Below are 14,026 nucleotides of genomic sequence, written 5' to 3' on the forward strand. Positions count from 1 at the left end.
TATTTGTGAAATTCAACCAGTGGTATTTTTCCTGCCTAGTGGCCGCTAACGTCCCAGTTACCTGCCCTGGAGCTTAGTGTATGTTACTGCAGTGTAGTTTTCCTCGCCTTGCCGTTGCTGTCCGGTAAGCTTCCTTGATTTGTGGACCAGGTTGTGTTTTTTATTTTTTTCCTACTCTGGTAGTAGCGGTTCCTTTCTGCTTCTGGATGCTCTAAACACCGGAGTCTGAAGACGTAGTGCTGACCACTGGTTCCGGCTTGTGTGTGTTATTCCATCGTTGCATTGGTCATCGCACGTTAGGTAGATTCGGCAAATGATTATGGATCACGCGCGTATAAACTGCCACTAGTCTGAGTTACCATCTCGTGAAGTGAATGCAACTCTTGGCTGCCTGTCTCATCGCTTACGAAGTTGAGTTACTCACCCAGGTCGATCCTTAGATCCTTAGAGCAACGTCTGCGCCCCCCCCCCCCCCCCATTCTCTTAATATGGTCAGATTTGATGACTGTTTTGAAAAAAATATTGTAATGACTGTAATTTCAAATTTTAAGATGTTTAACTGGTTCTTAAAAGGATTGATAGTCAGGCCTTCAGCCGTGAAACAGTTTTAAATTATTACTATTGGAGCCTTCAGTCGAGGGGTTGTTGCATTTGTTGTCATTAAGGCATTCAGCCGTGAGTGTTACTTGTCTTAAAATTTTAATTAGACAATTGTATTCTAGCAGTGAGATTTTGATGATTTTTCTTTAAAAAATATTTTAATAACTGTAATTGCAAATTGAAGAAGTTAACTGGTTCTTAAAAGATTGCTATTCAGGCTTCAGCCACGAAACAGTTTTTAAATTATTACTATTGGGGCCTTTAGCCGAGGAATAGTTGAATTTGTTGTCATTAAGGCCTTCATCCTTGAGTGTTACTTGTCTTAAAATTTTAATTAGACAATTGTATTCTAGCAGTGAGCATTTGATGGGTGTTCTTTAAAAATATTTTAATAACTGTAATTGCAAGTTGAAGAAGTTAACTGGTTCTTAAAGGATTGCTATTCAGACGTTCAGCCGTTAAACAGTTTTTAAATTATAACTATTGGGGCCTTCAGACAAGAAACAGTTTGACTTTGTTGTCATTAAGGCCTTCAGCCATTGGTGTTACTTGTCTTAAAATTTTAATTAGACAATTGTATTCTAGCAGTGAGATTTTGATGATTGTTCTTTTAAAAATAATTTAATAACTCCAGAATGAGATTTTCACTCTGCAGCGGAGTGTGCGCTGATATGAAACTTTCTGGCAGATTAAAACTGTGTGCCCGACCGAGACTCGAACTCGGGACCTTTGCCTTTCGCGGGCAAGTGCTCTACCAACTGAGCTACCGAAGCACGACTCACGCCCGCTACTCACAGCTGTACTTCTGCCAGTACCTCGTCTCCTACCTTCCATCCAAACTTTACAGAAGCTCTCCTGCGTTCGCAGGAGAGCTTCTGTAAAGTTTGGAAGGTAGGAGACGAGGTACTGGCAGAAGTAAAGCTGTGAGTACCGGGCGTGAGTCGTGCTTGGGTAGCTCAGTTGGTAGAGCACTTGCCCGCGAAAGGCAAAGGTCCCGAGTTCGAGTCTCGGTCGGGCACACAGTTTTAATCTGCCAGAAAGTTTCAATTTAATAACTGTAAATGCTGATTGAAGTAGTTTAACTGGTTCTTAAGATTGCTGTTCAGGCCTTCAGCCGTGAAACAGTTTTAAATTATCACTATTGGCGCCTTCAGCCGAGAAAGAGTTTGAATTTATTGTCATTAAGGTCTTCAGTCGTGGTACATTTATTAGTTTATTGTCACCTTTCATTTATTGTTATTTCCAAGTAAAGTGTATGTGACTGAAAAATAAACTAACCATCAGTAATTGATTTTGGTCCAGCCCACAATCCCAACCCAATCCTGCCTTCCTTGGTATCAAGTCTCAAAAACATTTACGCGGCTGTTGTTACTTTTATGTACGTCACAAATGACATGTAGCAAGAACATAGAATGAAGTAGTTCGTACGTGAAGCGATCACATTATCTTGATATAATGAATCTGCTTTTTCTAAACAAAGCACGTTAACTGCAATCTACACTTAAAGTGTCAGTGATATAACCTGCGAAAGAGACTCGAAACCTTAGAAACACTGAACCTCCTGTAGGCTTGGCTGGCAGCGCTCCTGGGCGAATTCAGCATTTCGCCTGTGTCATTCTGCAGGAAGGTGATGTGGTGAGCTCCACAACAAAAGTTGTTTCCAGTAATCGTGAAATGACGTTAGTTATGAAGAAATTTTCAAGCAAGGAGTACACATTGATACACATGTACGTCTGGTTGACGGCAACGGCGAAGCAGCGTTTCGTCTGTAGAAGGAAGTGGCTTCCAAAAATGAAACATTTTTCTGTCGGTATAAGTTTAAGAAAGGAGGGATCCCCCGTGTGATGTTACAACGAACAAGCCGCGGATCTGAGGAAAGAAGAGGGCATGCTAGGTATGGAAGAGGAAGAACCAAGGGCAAGCATTTGAAACATATCAAATCGATACAGAGGACCCCGTTTTTTGTTCGGTGCACTCTAAAAGAAACAAAATACTATCCGTATCATAGGCAGGGTCTACAAAAACGTGTGCCTGTAGACTCTGAAAAGCAAATTAATTTCTGATTCCTTCAGATGGATCTGACAAGCATACATTAATGATGGCTCATTGCCGAAGAAAGTCCTATTTCCAGATGAAGCGGCTTCTCCACATGAAGGGTTTTTCCAATGCACACGATGCTCTTATCTGGTAACAGGGGAATCCCACGCCTCAGCAGAAAGATACGCTGAAGTAGGATTACTTATGCGGCATTTCTAGTGACAAAGTAATTGATGTTTGCTTCATACGATATGACAAAGTGAAGATCCAGTAACTGAGTTCGATAAAGATTACACGAAAACCTTTATTAACTGAAATGAACACGCTATTTGCCTTCTGTTTCTTAGATTTCCTATTCCAGTTGCAGGTTGCATTCACTAGCAGAGAGCATTGTGATGCGTCACGGAAAACTCACCTGCTATATCCACTAAACAAATTATCAAGACTCGTCGCGCACGGCTGCTTATTCAGACTGCCTGTTCGATAACTGTGCATGCAATTTCCGCCCAAAAACTGTTTATATATACAAGAAAACTTTCATATTAATTGTTGCCTCGGCCGTCGGTAAAAAAGTCGAATTTTCCTTTGCAAATTGTCCGTACTTTCTACATGTAATATTTACGTACGCATCGAAAATAATCACTGCATATGTTACTGAGACATTGATTAGTAGCACGACAAATTATGGTTTGAGTTATATCAAGACTCATTCGTATTCGTGACCAGAAAGAGTGCGTTCTGCAGGCTGACGAAGAATATGGGGTGTGTATCAACAAACGACACATCGCTATATGAAGCGATACATATCATAGTAGCGCACGGAGAGCACATTACGGGCAGTTCATTCGTCCATCTAATTTTCAGTGTGTGCAACATCCATTGGAGAACTTTCCCCGATGAGCTGTTATTAAACTTTATCTTCTGTCTTATGTACAGATGAGTCAACATTTGGAAGAGATGAAATGGTAGACTTTTTCAGTCATTATCGGTAGCCAGCTGAAAATCCTTATGGTACAGATCAGACTACAAACCAGAGACACTTGCCCTTCCCAATAAGAAGCAGTTCGTGTTCTAGGCAAAGCAGAGATCCAGAGTATTGCAGTTGCATAATCAAAGGTGTCTTTGGTGATAGATAGCACGCTTCCCGATCTCGATTGTTTGGAGTGTCACCTAGAGCAATTGTTTATCTGGAAAACATTCAACGTAGCATTAAAGTGTGGACTCCGGAACAGTCCTTTGTAAAGATGGAACAGTCACCAGACAACTACACGCATGTGTGAAAGCGAGTGGCGAGCATTTTGAAAATGTGTTATATGTTTCTAACGTGACAAATACGTACAGTCTTCTTTCACGAACGAAGTATGTGCTACAAGTGTAACTTTTGTGTGCAGTATCCGCCTCCAGTGCTTCTTATTCCCCCTGTGTTCAAAGACTGACGGGAAGCTATAGAAATAACAGGTTCCTACTGTTCTTTCAGGCAATACGACAACGACGGTGTCCACGAGGTACGTGGTGGATAGCGTTCGTGGCCGCGATGTGGTGCGCATCGTCACCATGAAGGTCGACTTCACCGTCGCATCCATGCACATCCACCTCTACAACCTGTTCAACGGCAACAAGGTGTTAGGTGAGTCACCAATTATCTTGCTCCGAGACAACGTGATGAAAGTACTGTGTACTTCATCTGTCCACCTGTCTGTGCTTGTAAATAACAGTCATATGAAATGAGAATTGACTGATTCTACATGAAACACAAACATGTGAGAGAAAAAAAAAGTGAATGACAATTTCTCTGATGCTACTTCGATAGTTTTCCTAGCAGCTTTGGTCAGTTAACGACGTACTCATTTTATCTGTATGTTAGGTGTGCTGCATACCTATCGGGCGTTATCTTATAACGATAGCTTTATTCACGTATGCGATCAGTGTCTCACTAAAGTCCCCTAAAAGCCGGAAGTGACGAACCGTCTACAAACTGTGTGAGGATATATAAAGGACAGGGTAATCTATGGAAATTTTTGTGCTGCATGGTTGTCCTCCAGTCATTTATGTGAGAACAAACAGTATTTATAGCAAAACTGAGACTGTCAATATTTAATTGATATTTTATTCGAAAATTGTTGATTTGTAACGTGAAACAGTGGGATGTTGTGGTAAAAATAAAGAAAACAATACAGATTTACCAGATAGCGCTAGAAAACGCTATTTTCTCAACAAAAAGATAAAAAAGAACGCTGAAGAAATATGCACCAACATTGCCACAAAACTTCATCGAAATGTCGTAAAACATGTTTCTGTTATTCGTAAGCATCTTTCGCTTTTATCAGTAATAACAGGAAACTCTTGCAACTGATCACGATGAGGAAAATTCTATGGACTACAAAATAACAACAACAGCTGTATTTGTGCAATGAAGCTCTCCTTCCATCAAACGTAATTACTTTGTTTACATCATCTAGTTTTTATGACTTATAAAATGCAATTTACATTCTGCAAGGAAACATAATACACATGGACTAACACCAAATGTTGTGCGATTCTAATTATGTGCAAACAAACAACCAAACCAACAAAAACAAAGAGAAGTCATCGGCTTCCATTTTCTCTCTTAAACACTCATTTACGTTTCCTCGCCAACCCGTTGTACCAATACTACGGGTAATCCTACTATTTACTACCTCATTTATGTAGTGTACCGTAGTTTTGGTAGAGTGCAGCTCTAGTGAACTGTTCTGTGCGGATGGCGCACGACATCTCTTAAACGCAGTGACGAGGAACTTCACTTAGTTTCTGATTACAAAGAGTGGCCAGCCATCTGACCAGTGACGCTGAGCTACCACGCCGGCTCCATTCGACCATGGTGGCCGTCTGTAAGTAAATGTATTGGCAGTAATTCGTTTCAGGGCGAAGAAACAAATATTTTTTATAACTTGTTGCCACATGAACACTCATTCACCTTAAATTGTGGCATGCCGCATCTGACCAGTGAGAAGAATGTTTAATGTCCAATCCATTATTGCTTACTGCAGTGTATTATGCATTTGTCGAAATACATTCTTCCATCTTCATTTGTATGGAACTATGTTCATTTCACTCGTAGAGTTAATAACATTATTATCGTTTTGCTCAGTTCTTACAGCGCTGTGATACACAAAGCATTAAACACCACAGTTGTTAATTTGATTAAATTACTCCACTTCTGCTCTGAAGCATCAAAGTCAGACTACGTATGGAACAGGAGACTACCCAGGTGCCAATATTCTGCCCATCCTGCCGGAGGTTCGAGTCCTCCCGCGGGCAGGGGTGTGCGTGTTGTTTTTAGCATGAGTTAGTTTAAGTTTTAATTTAAGTAGTGTGTAAGTCTAGGGACCAACGACCTAAGCGTTTTGGTCCCTTAGGAATTCACACACACGCATGTACCATTATTCAATAAAGACTTATCGAATAGTGCCTTACTTCTTGTTTTACGAGCTCTTGCCGTATATTCCTTCTTTCTCCGTTAATAATTAATGAAGTTGGTACCCATCAATTGAGAGATGAAACAATCAAAGCAGCGGAGGATCAAACAGGTAAATAAACAAGGCCTAGTACAAATCCTAGGATATCGTATTGAACCTAACTCATGAAAGGGATAAACATAAAAATGCAGCAAATTAGGTATGCGAAAGGGAAGCAAAACGTCTAAAAATGAGACTGACAGGAAGTGCAGAATGTCTAATCCGGAATTGCTGGATGACAAACCTAAGGATTTGGAAGCATATTTCACTACAGGAAAGGTAGATATCGCCTAAAGGAGAATGAAAGAGCTTTTTGCAGAAAACCTGTATCAATATCAAGAGGTCACATGGAAAACCAGTTCAAGGCAAAGAAGGGAAAACTGAAAGGTGAAAGAGTATGTAGATCGTCTAAATAAATGAGATGTACTTGAGGACAGAATTATAGAAAGAAGAGGACATAGACGAAGATGAAATGGATGATACACGCTGCGTGAAAAATTTGACAGAGCACTGAAAAGTCTAAGCCGAAACAATGCCTCGGAAGTAGACACCATTCCGTTAGAACTACCGATACGCGTGGCAGAGCCATTCGTGCCAAAACCCTTCCAGCTGGCGTGCAAAATGTATGAGGCAAGCGGAATAACCTCAGATTTCAATAAGAATGTAATAATTCCAATTCCAAAGAAAGCATATGCTGACAGGTATGTATATTACCAAAATTTCAGTTTAATAAGTCATGGTTGCAAAATACTAACACAAATTCTTTACTGAAGAACGGAAAAACTGGTAGAAGCCGACCTCGGGGAACATCAGTTGGGAATCCGGAGAGATTTAGGAAGATGTGAGGCAATACTTATATTAGGCAATGCTTATATTAGGAAATAGGTTGAGGAAAGGCTAACCTACGTTTATAAAATATGTAGACATAGAGATATTTTTTGGCAATTTTGACTGCAATGCTGTCTTTGAAATTCTGAAGGTAGCAGGGTAAAACAAACGGAGTGAAAGGTTATTTACAACTTGTACAGAAACCAGAAGTCAGTTACAAGATTCGAGGGGCTTGTAAGGAAAGCTGTGGTTGAGAAGGGAGTGAGACAGGGTTGTAGCCTATCCCCGATGTTATTCAATCTTTACATCTACATCTACATCATACTCCGCAAGCCACCTAATGGTGTATGGCGGATGGTACTTTCGGTACCGCTATCCTGTTCCACTCGCGAATAGTGCGTGGGAAGAATGGTTGTCGGTAAGCCTTTGTATTCGCTCTAATTCCCGAATTTTTTCCTCTGCTCAATACGCGGAATGTATTGGGGAGAAGTAATATGTTGTCCGACTCCTCCTGAAAAGTGGTGTTCTGAAATTTTAATAGTAATCTCTCCGTGATGCACAACGACTCTCTTGTAACGTCTGCCAGTGAAGTTTGTTTAGCATCTCCGTAACGCTCTGTCGCCAGCTAAACGATCCCGTGACGAAACATGCCGCTCTTCTTTGGATCTTTTCTGTTTCCTCTGTCAGTCCTATCTGACAGAGATACGTGGAATCTGAGTCTATGTGTTTTATATGGTCATTCCACTTAAGGTCGCACTGGATAGTTACGCCTAAATATTTTACGACAGACGCTGTCTGCAGCTGTTTGTCGTCAATAGTGTAGCTGGATAGTACATTGACCAAGCAGTGATGGAAACCAAAGAAAAATTTGGAGTAGGAATTAAGGTTTAGGGAGAAGAAATAAAACCTTTGTGGTTTGCTGAAGATACTGTAATTCTGTCAGAGACAGCAAAGGACTTGGGAGTGCAGTTGACCGGAATGGTCAGCGTCTTGAAAGAAGGAGATATGATAAGATGAATATCTAGAAAAGAAAAACGATAATGGAATGTAACAGAACTAAATCAGATAACGATGAGGGAATTAGGCAGGAAACGAGACACTTAAAGTAGTACATAAGTTGTGCTATTTGGGCAATAGCAAGAAAAGAGTTTCTGAATATTTAAGTCTTTTCTGAAGGCAGTTGTATGGATTGTAGCAATGTATGGAAGTGAAAAATGGACGATAAACAGACAATAGAAAATAGAAGCTTTTAAAATGTGGTTCGATAGAAGAATTCTGAAGTTTTGTAGGGTAGATCGTGTAACTAATAAGGAGGTACTGAACAGAAATGGGTATAAAAGAGATTTTTGGTAGATCTTGACTAAAAAAAAAATGATCGGTTAACAGAAAACCAAACTTTAGTACCAGAGGTAAGTGTGAGGGTTAGAAATTGGAGACCAAGAGATAAATACAGTAGGCAGAGTCAAAAGGATGTCGATTGCAGTAGTGTGCTTGCACTAGTTATTTGGAGATGAAGAGGCTTGCACAGGTCAGAGTAGCATAGAGAGCCGCATCAAAACAAATTCCCTTCGACAACCCAGATATAGATTTTTCCCTGGTTTCACCTGATATCTTCCGGAAAGTAGTTGTAAGATCCCTTTAAAAAGGACACGACCGATTTCCTGTACCTTCCATGGGCAGTTGTAGAATGTTTTTTGTCCCCAACGACATCGTCCGCGACAGACCAATCATTCCTTGACTGTCTGGCTTGTTTTCCATCATCTGTAGCAGGTAGCAAACGAGATAATGAAACTGTGGCAGTGCTAAGAGGTTAACCTTCGCGACTTTAAGTTGTTCTTCCACTCCTTTTTTTCATCTGCGTTGAACAACATTGACAATAGTAACACTCGGTGGTAACAAAACTAAGTAGAGACGTTGTTTTGATTGTAGCGCCCCACATCCGTCGTGATGTTCCAGCGTTCGGTGCTCTTCGTGTATATACTCCTTGTCAGTACCAAAGAAAGTGCAACAATATTGTTGATGGTTTTTAATTAGCAAAGACAAAGTTGTACCTTGCGGCAGGAATAAATTGACAGAGTTTCTTCAGCTGACACATAGGAAATATATAGCTGTAATATAGGACAACACAATTATTAATTACCAACGAACTAGGGTAAGGTGTCTTAAAACTAATAAAGCCAAAACTCCCATAAAATGGTACAAACAGTATATTCATAAGAGTGACATACCTATCACGAATGTTCCTACTGTTATTTATGCTGACACTGTTTAGGAATAGTTAGTCATAATTTATTTTTCCATTAGAAATTGTACTCTGGAGATAAGAAAGTAATTATGACAAAAAGCATTTTCAGACCGAAAATAAATCTACACACAGTTCTAGAACATTTGTCACATTTACCCAGATGTAGACTGTGTATTATCAAATTTGTTTACAGAAACAGAAAACTGTGCTCTATCTGCCGAATTATTCATAGCTGTCACGTTTGTTATATGAAGATAATTATTAAGCAATTATTAAGAAATATAATGCTTAAATATGATACGCTCCATTCTAAAATACTCTGTGCATCGGAATTAAAGGATCACTTTTCTAAAACCTGCAGTTGGCTCCCATTTTGACATCTAAGTTCGAAATTTGTTTCAAAGATGCTTATAACCGTCCTCTGTAATGGCCACCCTACGATGTCACTCTCGTGTTCGGCGACGTTTCAAACATCACAGTGTCAGCACATGCGGAAAAATGGCACAAAATCCAAAGAGATTCTGGTCGTATGTGAAGAATGCTAGCAGCAAGATACAGTCAATGCCTTCTCTGCGCGATAGCAATGCTTCCAAAGCAGAGTTACTAAACACACCCTTCCAAAATGCCTTCACAAAAGAAGACGAAGTAAATATTCCAGAATTCGAATCAAGAACAGCTGCAAACATGAGTAACGTAGAAGCAGGTACCTTCGGAGTAGCGAAGCAACTCACATCACTTAATCAAAACAAGTCTTCTGGTCCAGACTGTATACCAGTTAGGTTCCTTTCAGAGTATGCCGATACAATAACTCCATACTTAACAATCATGTACAACCGTTCGCTCGACGAAAAATACGTATCCAAAGAGTGGAAAGCTGCACAGATCACATCGATGTTCAAGAAAGATAGTAGGAGTAATCCACTATATTACAGGCCCATATCATTAACGTCGATATGCAGGAGAATTTTGGAACATACATTGTGTTCGAACATTATGAATTATCTCGAAGAAAATGGTCTATTGACCCACAGTCAACATGGGTTTAGAAAATATCGTTCTTGTGAAACACAAACTAGGTTTTTACCCACACAAGGTGTTGAGTGCTATTGACAAGGGATGTTGAATTGATTCCGTATTTCTGGATTTCCGGAAGGCTTTTGACACTGTAGCACACAAGCGGCTTGTAGTGAAATTGCGTGCTTATGTGTCTCAGTTATATGACTGGATTCGTGATTTCCTGTCAGAGAGATCACAGTTCGTAGTAAATGACGAAAAGTCATAGGTTAAAACACAAGTGATTTCTGGTGTTCCCCAAGGTAGTTTTATAGACCCTTTGCTGTTGCTTATCTATAAAAACATTTGCGAGACAATCTGAGCAGCCGTCTTAGGCTGCTTTCAGATGACGTTGTCGATTATCGACTAGTAAAGTCATCAAAAGATAAAAACAAATTGCAAAACGATTTAGAAAAAAATATCTGTATGATGCGAAAACTGGCAATTGACCTTAAATAACGAAAAGTGTGAGGTCATCCACATGAGTGCTAAAAGGAGTCCGTTAAACTTAGTTTACACGAGAAATCAGTCAAATCTAAAGGCCATAAAATCAACTAAATATCTTGGAATTACAATTACGAACAACTTGAAATGGAAGGAAGACACAGAAAACGTTGGGGAGAAGGCTAACCAAAGACTGCGTTTTATTACTTAGAAAATGTAACAGATCTACTAAGTAAACTGCCTACACTACGGTTCTCCGTCCTCTTTGAGAATACTGCTGCACGGTGTGGGATCCTTACCAGATAGGATTGAGGGAATGCATCGAAAAAGTTCAAAGAAGGGCAGCACGTTTTTTATTGTGGCGAAATAGAGGAGAGAGTGTCACTGAAATGATACGGGATTTGAGATGGACATCATTAAAACAAAGGCGTTTTTCGTTGCGGAGGAATCTTCTCACGAAAGTCCTATCATCAGCTTTCTCCTCTGAATATGAAAATATTTTGTTGACACCGACCTTCATAGGGAGAAACGAGCACCATGACAAAATAAGGGAAATCAGAGCTCGTACGGAAATATATAGGTGTTCGTTTTTTACGCGCTATACGATATTGGAATAATAGAGAATTGTGAAGGTGGTTCGATGAACCCTCTGCCGGGCGCTTAAATGTGATTAGCAAAGTATCCATGTAGATGTACATGTAGGTGTAGAAAGGCCACGGTTCAAGCCGTGAACTGTAAGCCGGGTTAATGAAGTCACATTGGCACCAAAATTCACCACAATTCTGTCACACGATCAGATCATCACAGCACCTCTTACCCGCATTTCACCCCTTCTTTTAACTTGTCTGCAATGGAAGTCACAACCGTGGCAGCCAGCGTTGAAATCACGCGGTTTTCTTATGGGTGGTCGAGGAAAACATTTCAGATGCATCGCCGCTCAGAATCGACACGGAAAGACCTCAGGAGGTGCATGAAAGGCGTCAATGAAATCACCCCTTCCCTTGGGTCGATGATTCCCACACATTTCGCTGTCGAAAACGACAGTTCGCTGTGCAATGAGCAACAGGAAGATGTTCTTGACAACCTTGCACACTACTTATACCGTCTGAGCTTTCAACCGTTTTCTAATGACATTGCGGGGCTGCATCTCCATTGAACGTGATCGCACACTTCTGTAGCGCTGCGTGACCGCAGTTTTTGCTCTCTTGTACAGGATGGAACCACTGGTGACCATTCAAAGCCATTCGATGAAATCTGAACATAATTCGAAGATCAAAAGGTACTTATAATTTATCAACCTTCCTCTTTTCCCCCCCTACTGTGGAGCAATCACGCGACAGTGCACCATTAACATGTGCTTGAATAAAACAGCAAAGGTTCTCTCTAAGAATTACACCCCCCCCCCCTCTCATCCACCTCCGCAGTTTGCCAATATCTTTGGTGTGACCAACGCACATTCGTTGAGCATGTTAGAAACGTATATTCATAAACTTCGACACGAATTCAGCCTGGTTGGTCCAGCGCCTAAGAGTTAGTCAACCACTTAGACACTTATTTGGCGGGGCTTAGCTATCATTGCGGGTCTAGAGCTGTCGTCAGGCTGAATTGGTGTCGAAATTCCTGACAGGTACATTTCTAACGTGCTCAACGAAGTTGTGTGTGTGTGGCACCGAGATTGTTGCTGATCTGGGGGATCTTACAGGACAGGAGCATTTGCTGTTTTATTCCTGCACATGTTAATGTTGCACTCTCATGTGATCACGCTATGGGGGAGGGGGGGGGGGGGGGGAAGGGAAATGTGGATGCAGCCCCATAACGTCCTTAGACAACACTGCCGAAGCTGTCAGCAGTGCCAGAGGTTATCCAGACCATCTTCATTTTGGTCATCGCAGTACGAACTGTCGTTTTCGACCACGAAGTGTGTGGAAATCAACGCCCCAGGGAAAGAAGTGATTTCATTGACGCCCTTTATGCCACCAGCTGGGCAATTTTCGTGTCGATTAGCGGCGGTGTGTCTCAAATGTGTTCCATGGCCCCCCACAACAAAATCGTGATTTCGACGCTTGGTGTCGCTGTTCTGACCTCCATCGCAGAGACGTCAAAAGAAGGGACGAAATTTGGATAAGAGGGTTACGACGGCCTTACCATCATGTGAGACGCTCACAGTGGCATTGAGGAGAATTGTGGTGAAATCTGATGTCAATGTGACTTTGTTAACCCACCTTGCAGTTCGCACGAACCTTTGAGGTGTGGCCCTTTTTCGAATGTCTGAAGCGTCACCGGGCCCTTCAGTGTCACTGCAGGGCGCCATACTTTGCGCTATGTCAGAGGTATGTTGTTGGCACCTTTGAGCGAAATTTCGTCATAATGGGAGGCAATCACGGGGTTTGAAAAAGTGATACTTTAATTATGTTGCACAGTGTGTGATATAGTTACTGCCTAGCCACAAGGTACACAGCAGTGTACCAAGGATTGCTGCCCTTCCTACGCCAGCGACAACAACCACTGGGTACCGCAATTCCTGCAGTAAACTCATTGGAGAAAAAGAAATCCTCCAGAGGCCAGAAGCAGGATAGCCAGAAAGTTATGCCTGTGATCAAAGCTGTGGCAAGTACGCAAAAAGAAAGGAAACTGAGGAGACTGATTCTGATTCCGGCATCTGTCTGACAGCAACATGGATAATGTCGATTTCTTTGAAGAATCCACACCAGTTGGTATTGTAATGACTAACACAGTACATGCACGTGGAGGAGATTATATCTTGACTAAATTTTGAGGGGAAATTGGAATTTATACAGCTACATATACATCTGCACGATATAAAAAGTACTGGAAAATGACCTAGAAGTTATGGCCCTATATGCTGTGGACAAGAGGAAAATAATTTTTAACAATGAAAATGACATTTCTCTTATTAAAATACAAAGGAATTACAGCCATTGGCTGCTAGCGAGCATTGATCGAAAGTGATGGTGAAAGTTGAAAATTTGTGCCAGATCGGGATTCGAGGCGAGGTCCCTTGGTCCGACCACTGAGTCATCCTGACAAAATGGTTACTGCATCTGCAGAGACTACCTTAGCACGCCTCCCGTCAGTCCCAAATTCTCAAGTTATCCACACACTACTAACGTAGTGTTACGAAACGTCCCCTTAGAAAACTTAATGAATTACTGTGCTGATAAACCTCTTACATTATTTGATTTTCAAACAGCTGAGAAGAACTGAACGTACTCAGACATTTCGCTCTTTACCTATTCTGATCAACACTAAACTGACACACAATATTTTTAGCGCAACGTAATCTGACTTTCAATAATCCCTA

General features: G+C 41.1%; 1 protein-coding gene across 1 annotated transcript in view; it reads left to right on the forward strand.

Annotated features, from left to right (window-relative positions):
• Positions 1-14,026, forward strand: part of LOC126456032 (protein takeout-like) — a 102,299-nt gene that overhangs the window by 82,406 nt on the left and 5,867 nt on the right. The window contains exon 5 of the mRNA XM_050091786.1: positions 4,115-4,264. Within this exon, the coding sequence (XP_049947743.1) occupies positions 4,115-4,264 (150 nt within the window). The remainder of the gene's footprint in view (positions 1-4,114; positions 4,265-14,026) is intronic.

Source organism: Schistocerca serialis, chromosome 2, assembly GCF_023864345.2.
Source record: "Schistocerca serialis cubense isolate TAMUIC-IGC-003099 chromosome 2, iqSchSeri2.2, whole genome shotgun sequence".
NCBI classification, from domain to species: domain Eukaryota; kingdom Metazoa; phylum Arthropoda; class Insecta; order Orthoptera; family Acrididae; genus Schistocerca; species Schistocerca serialis.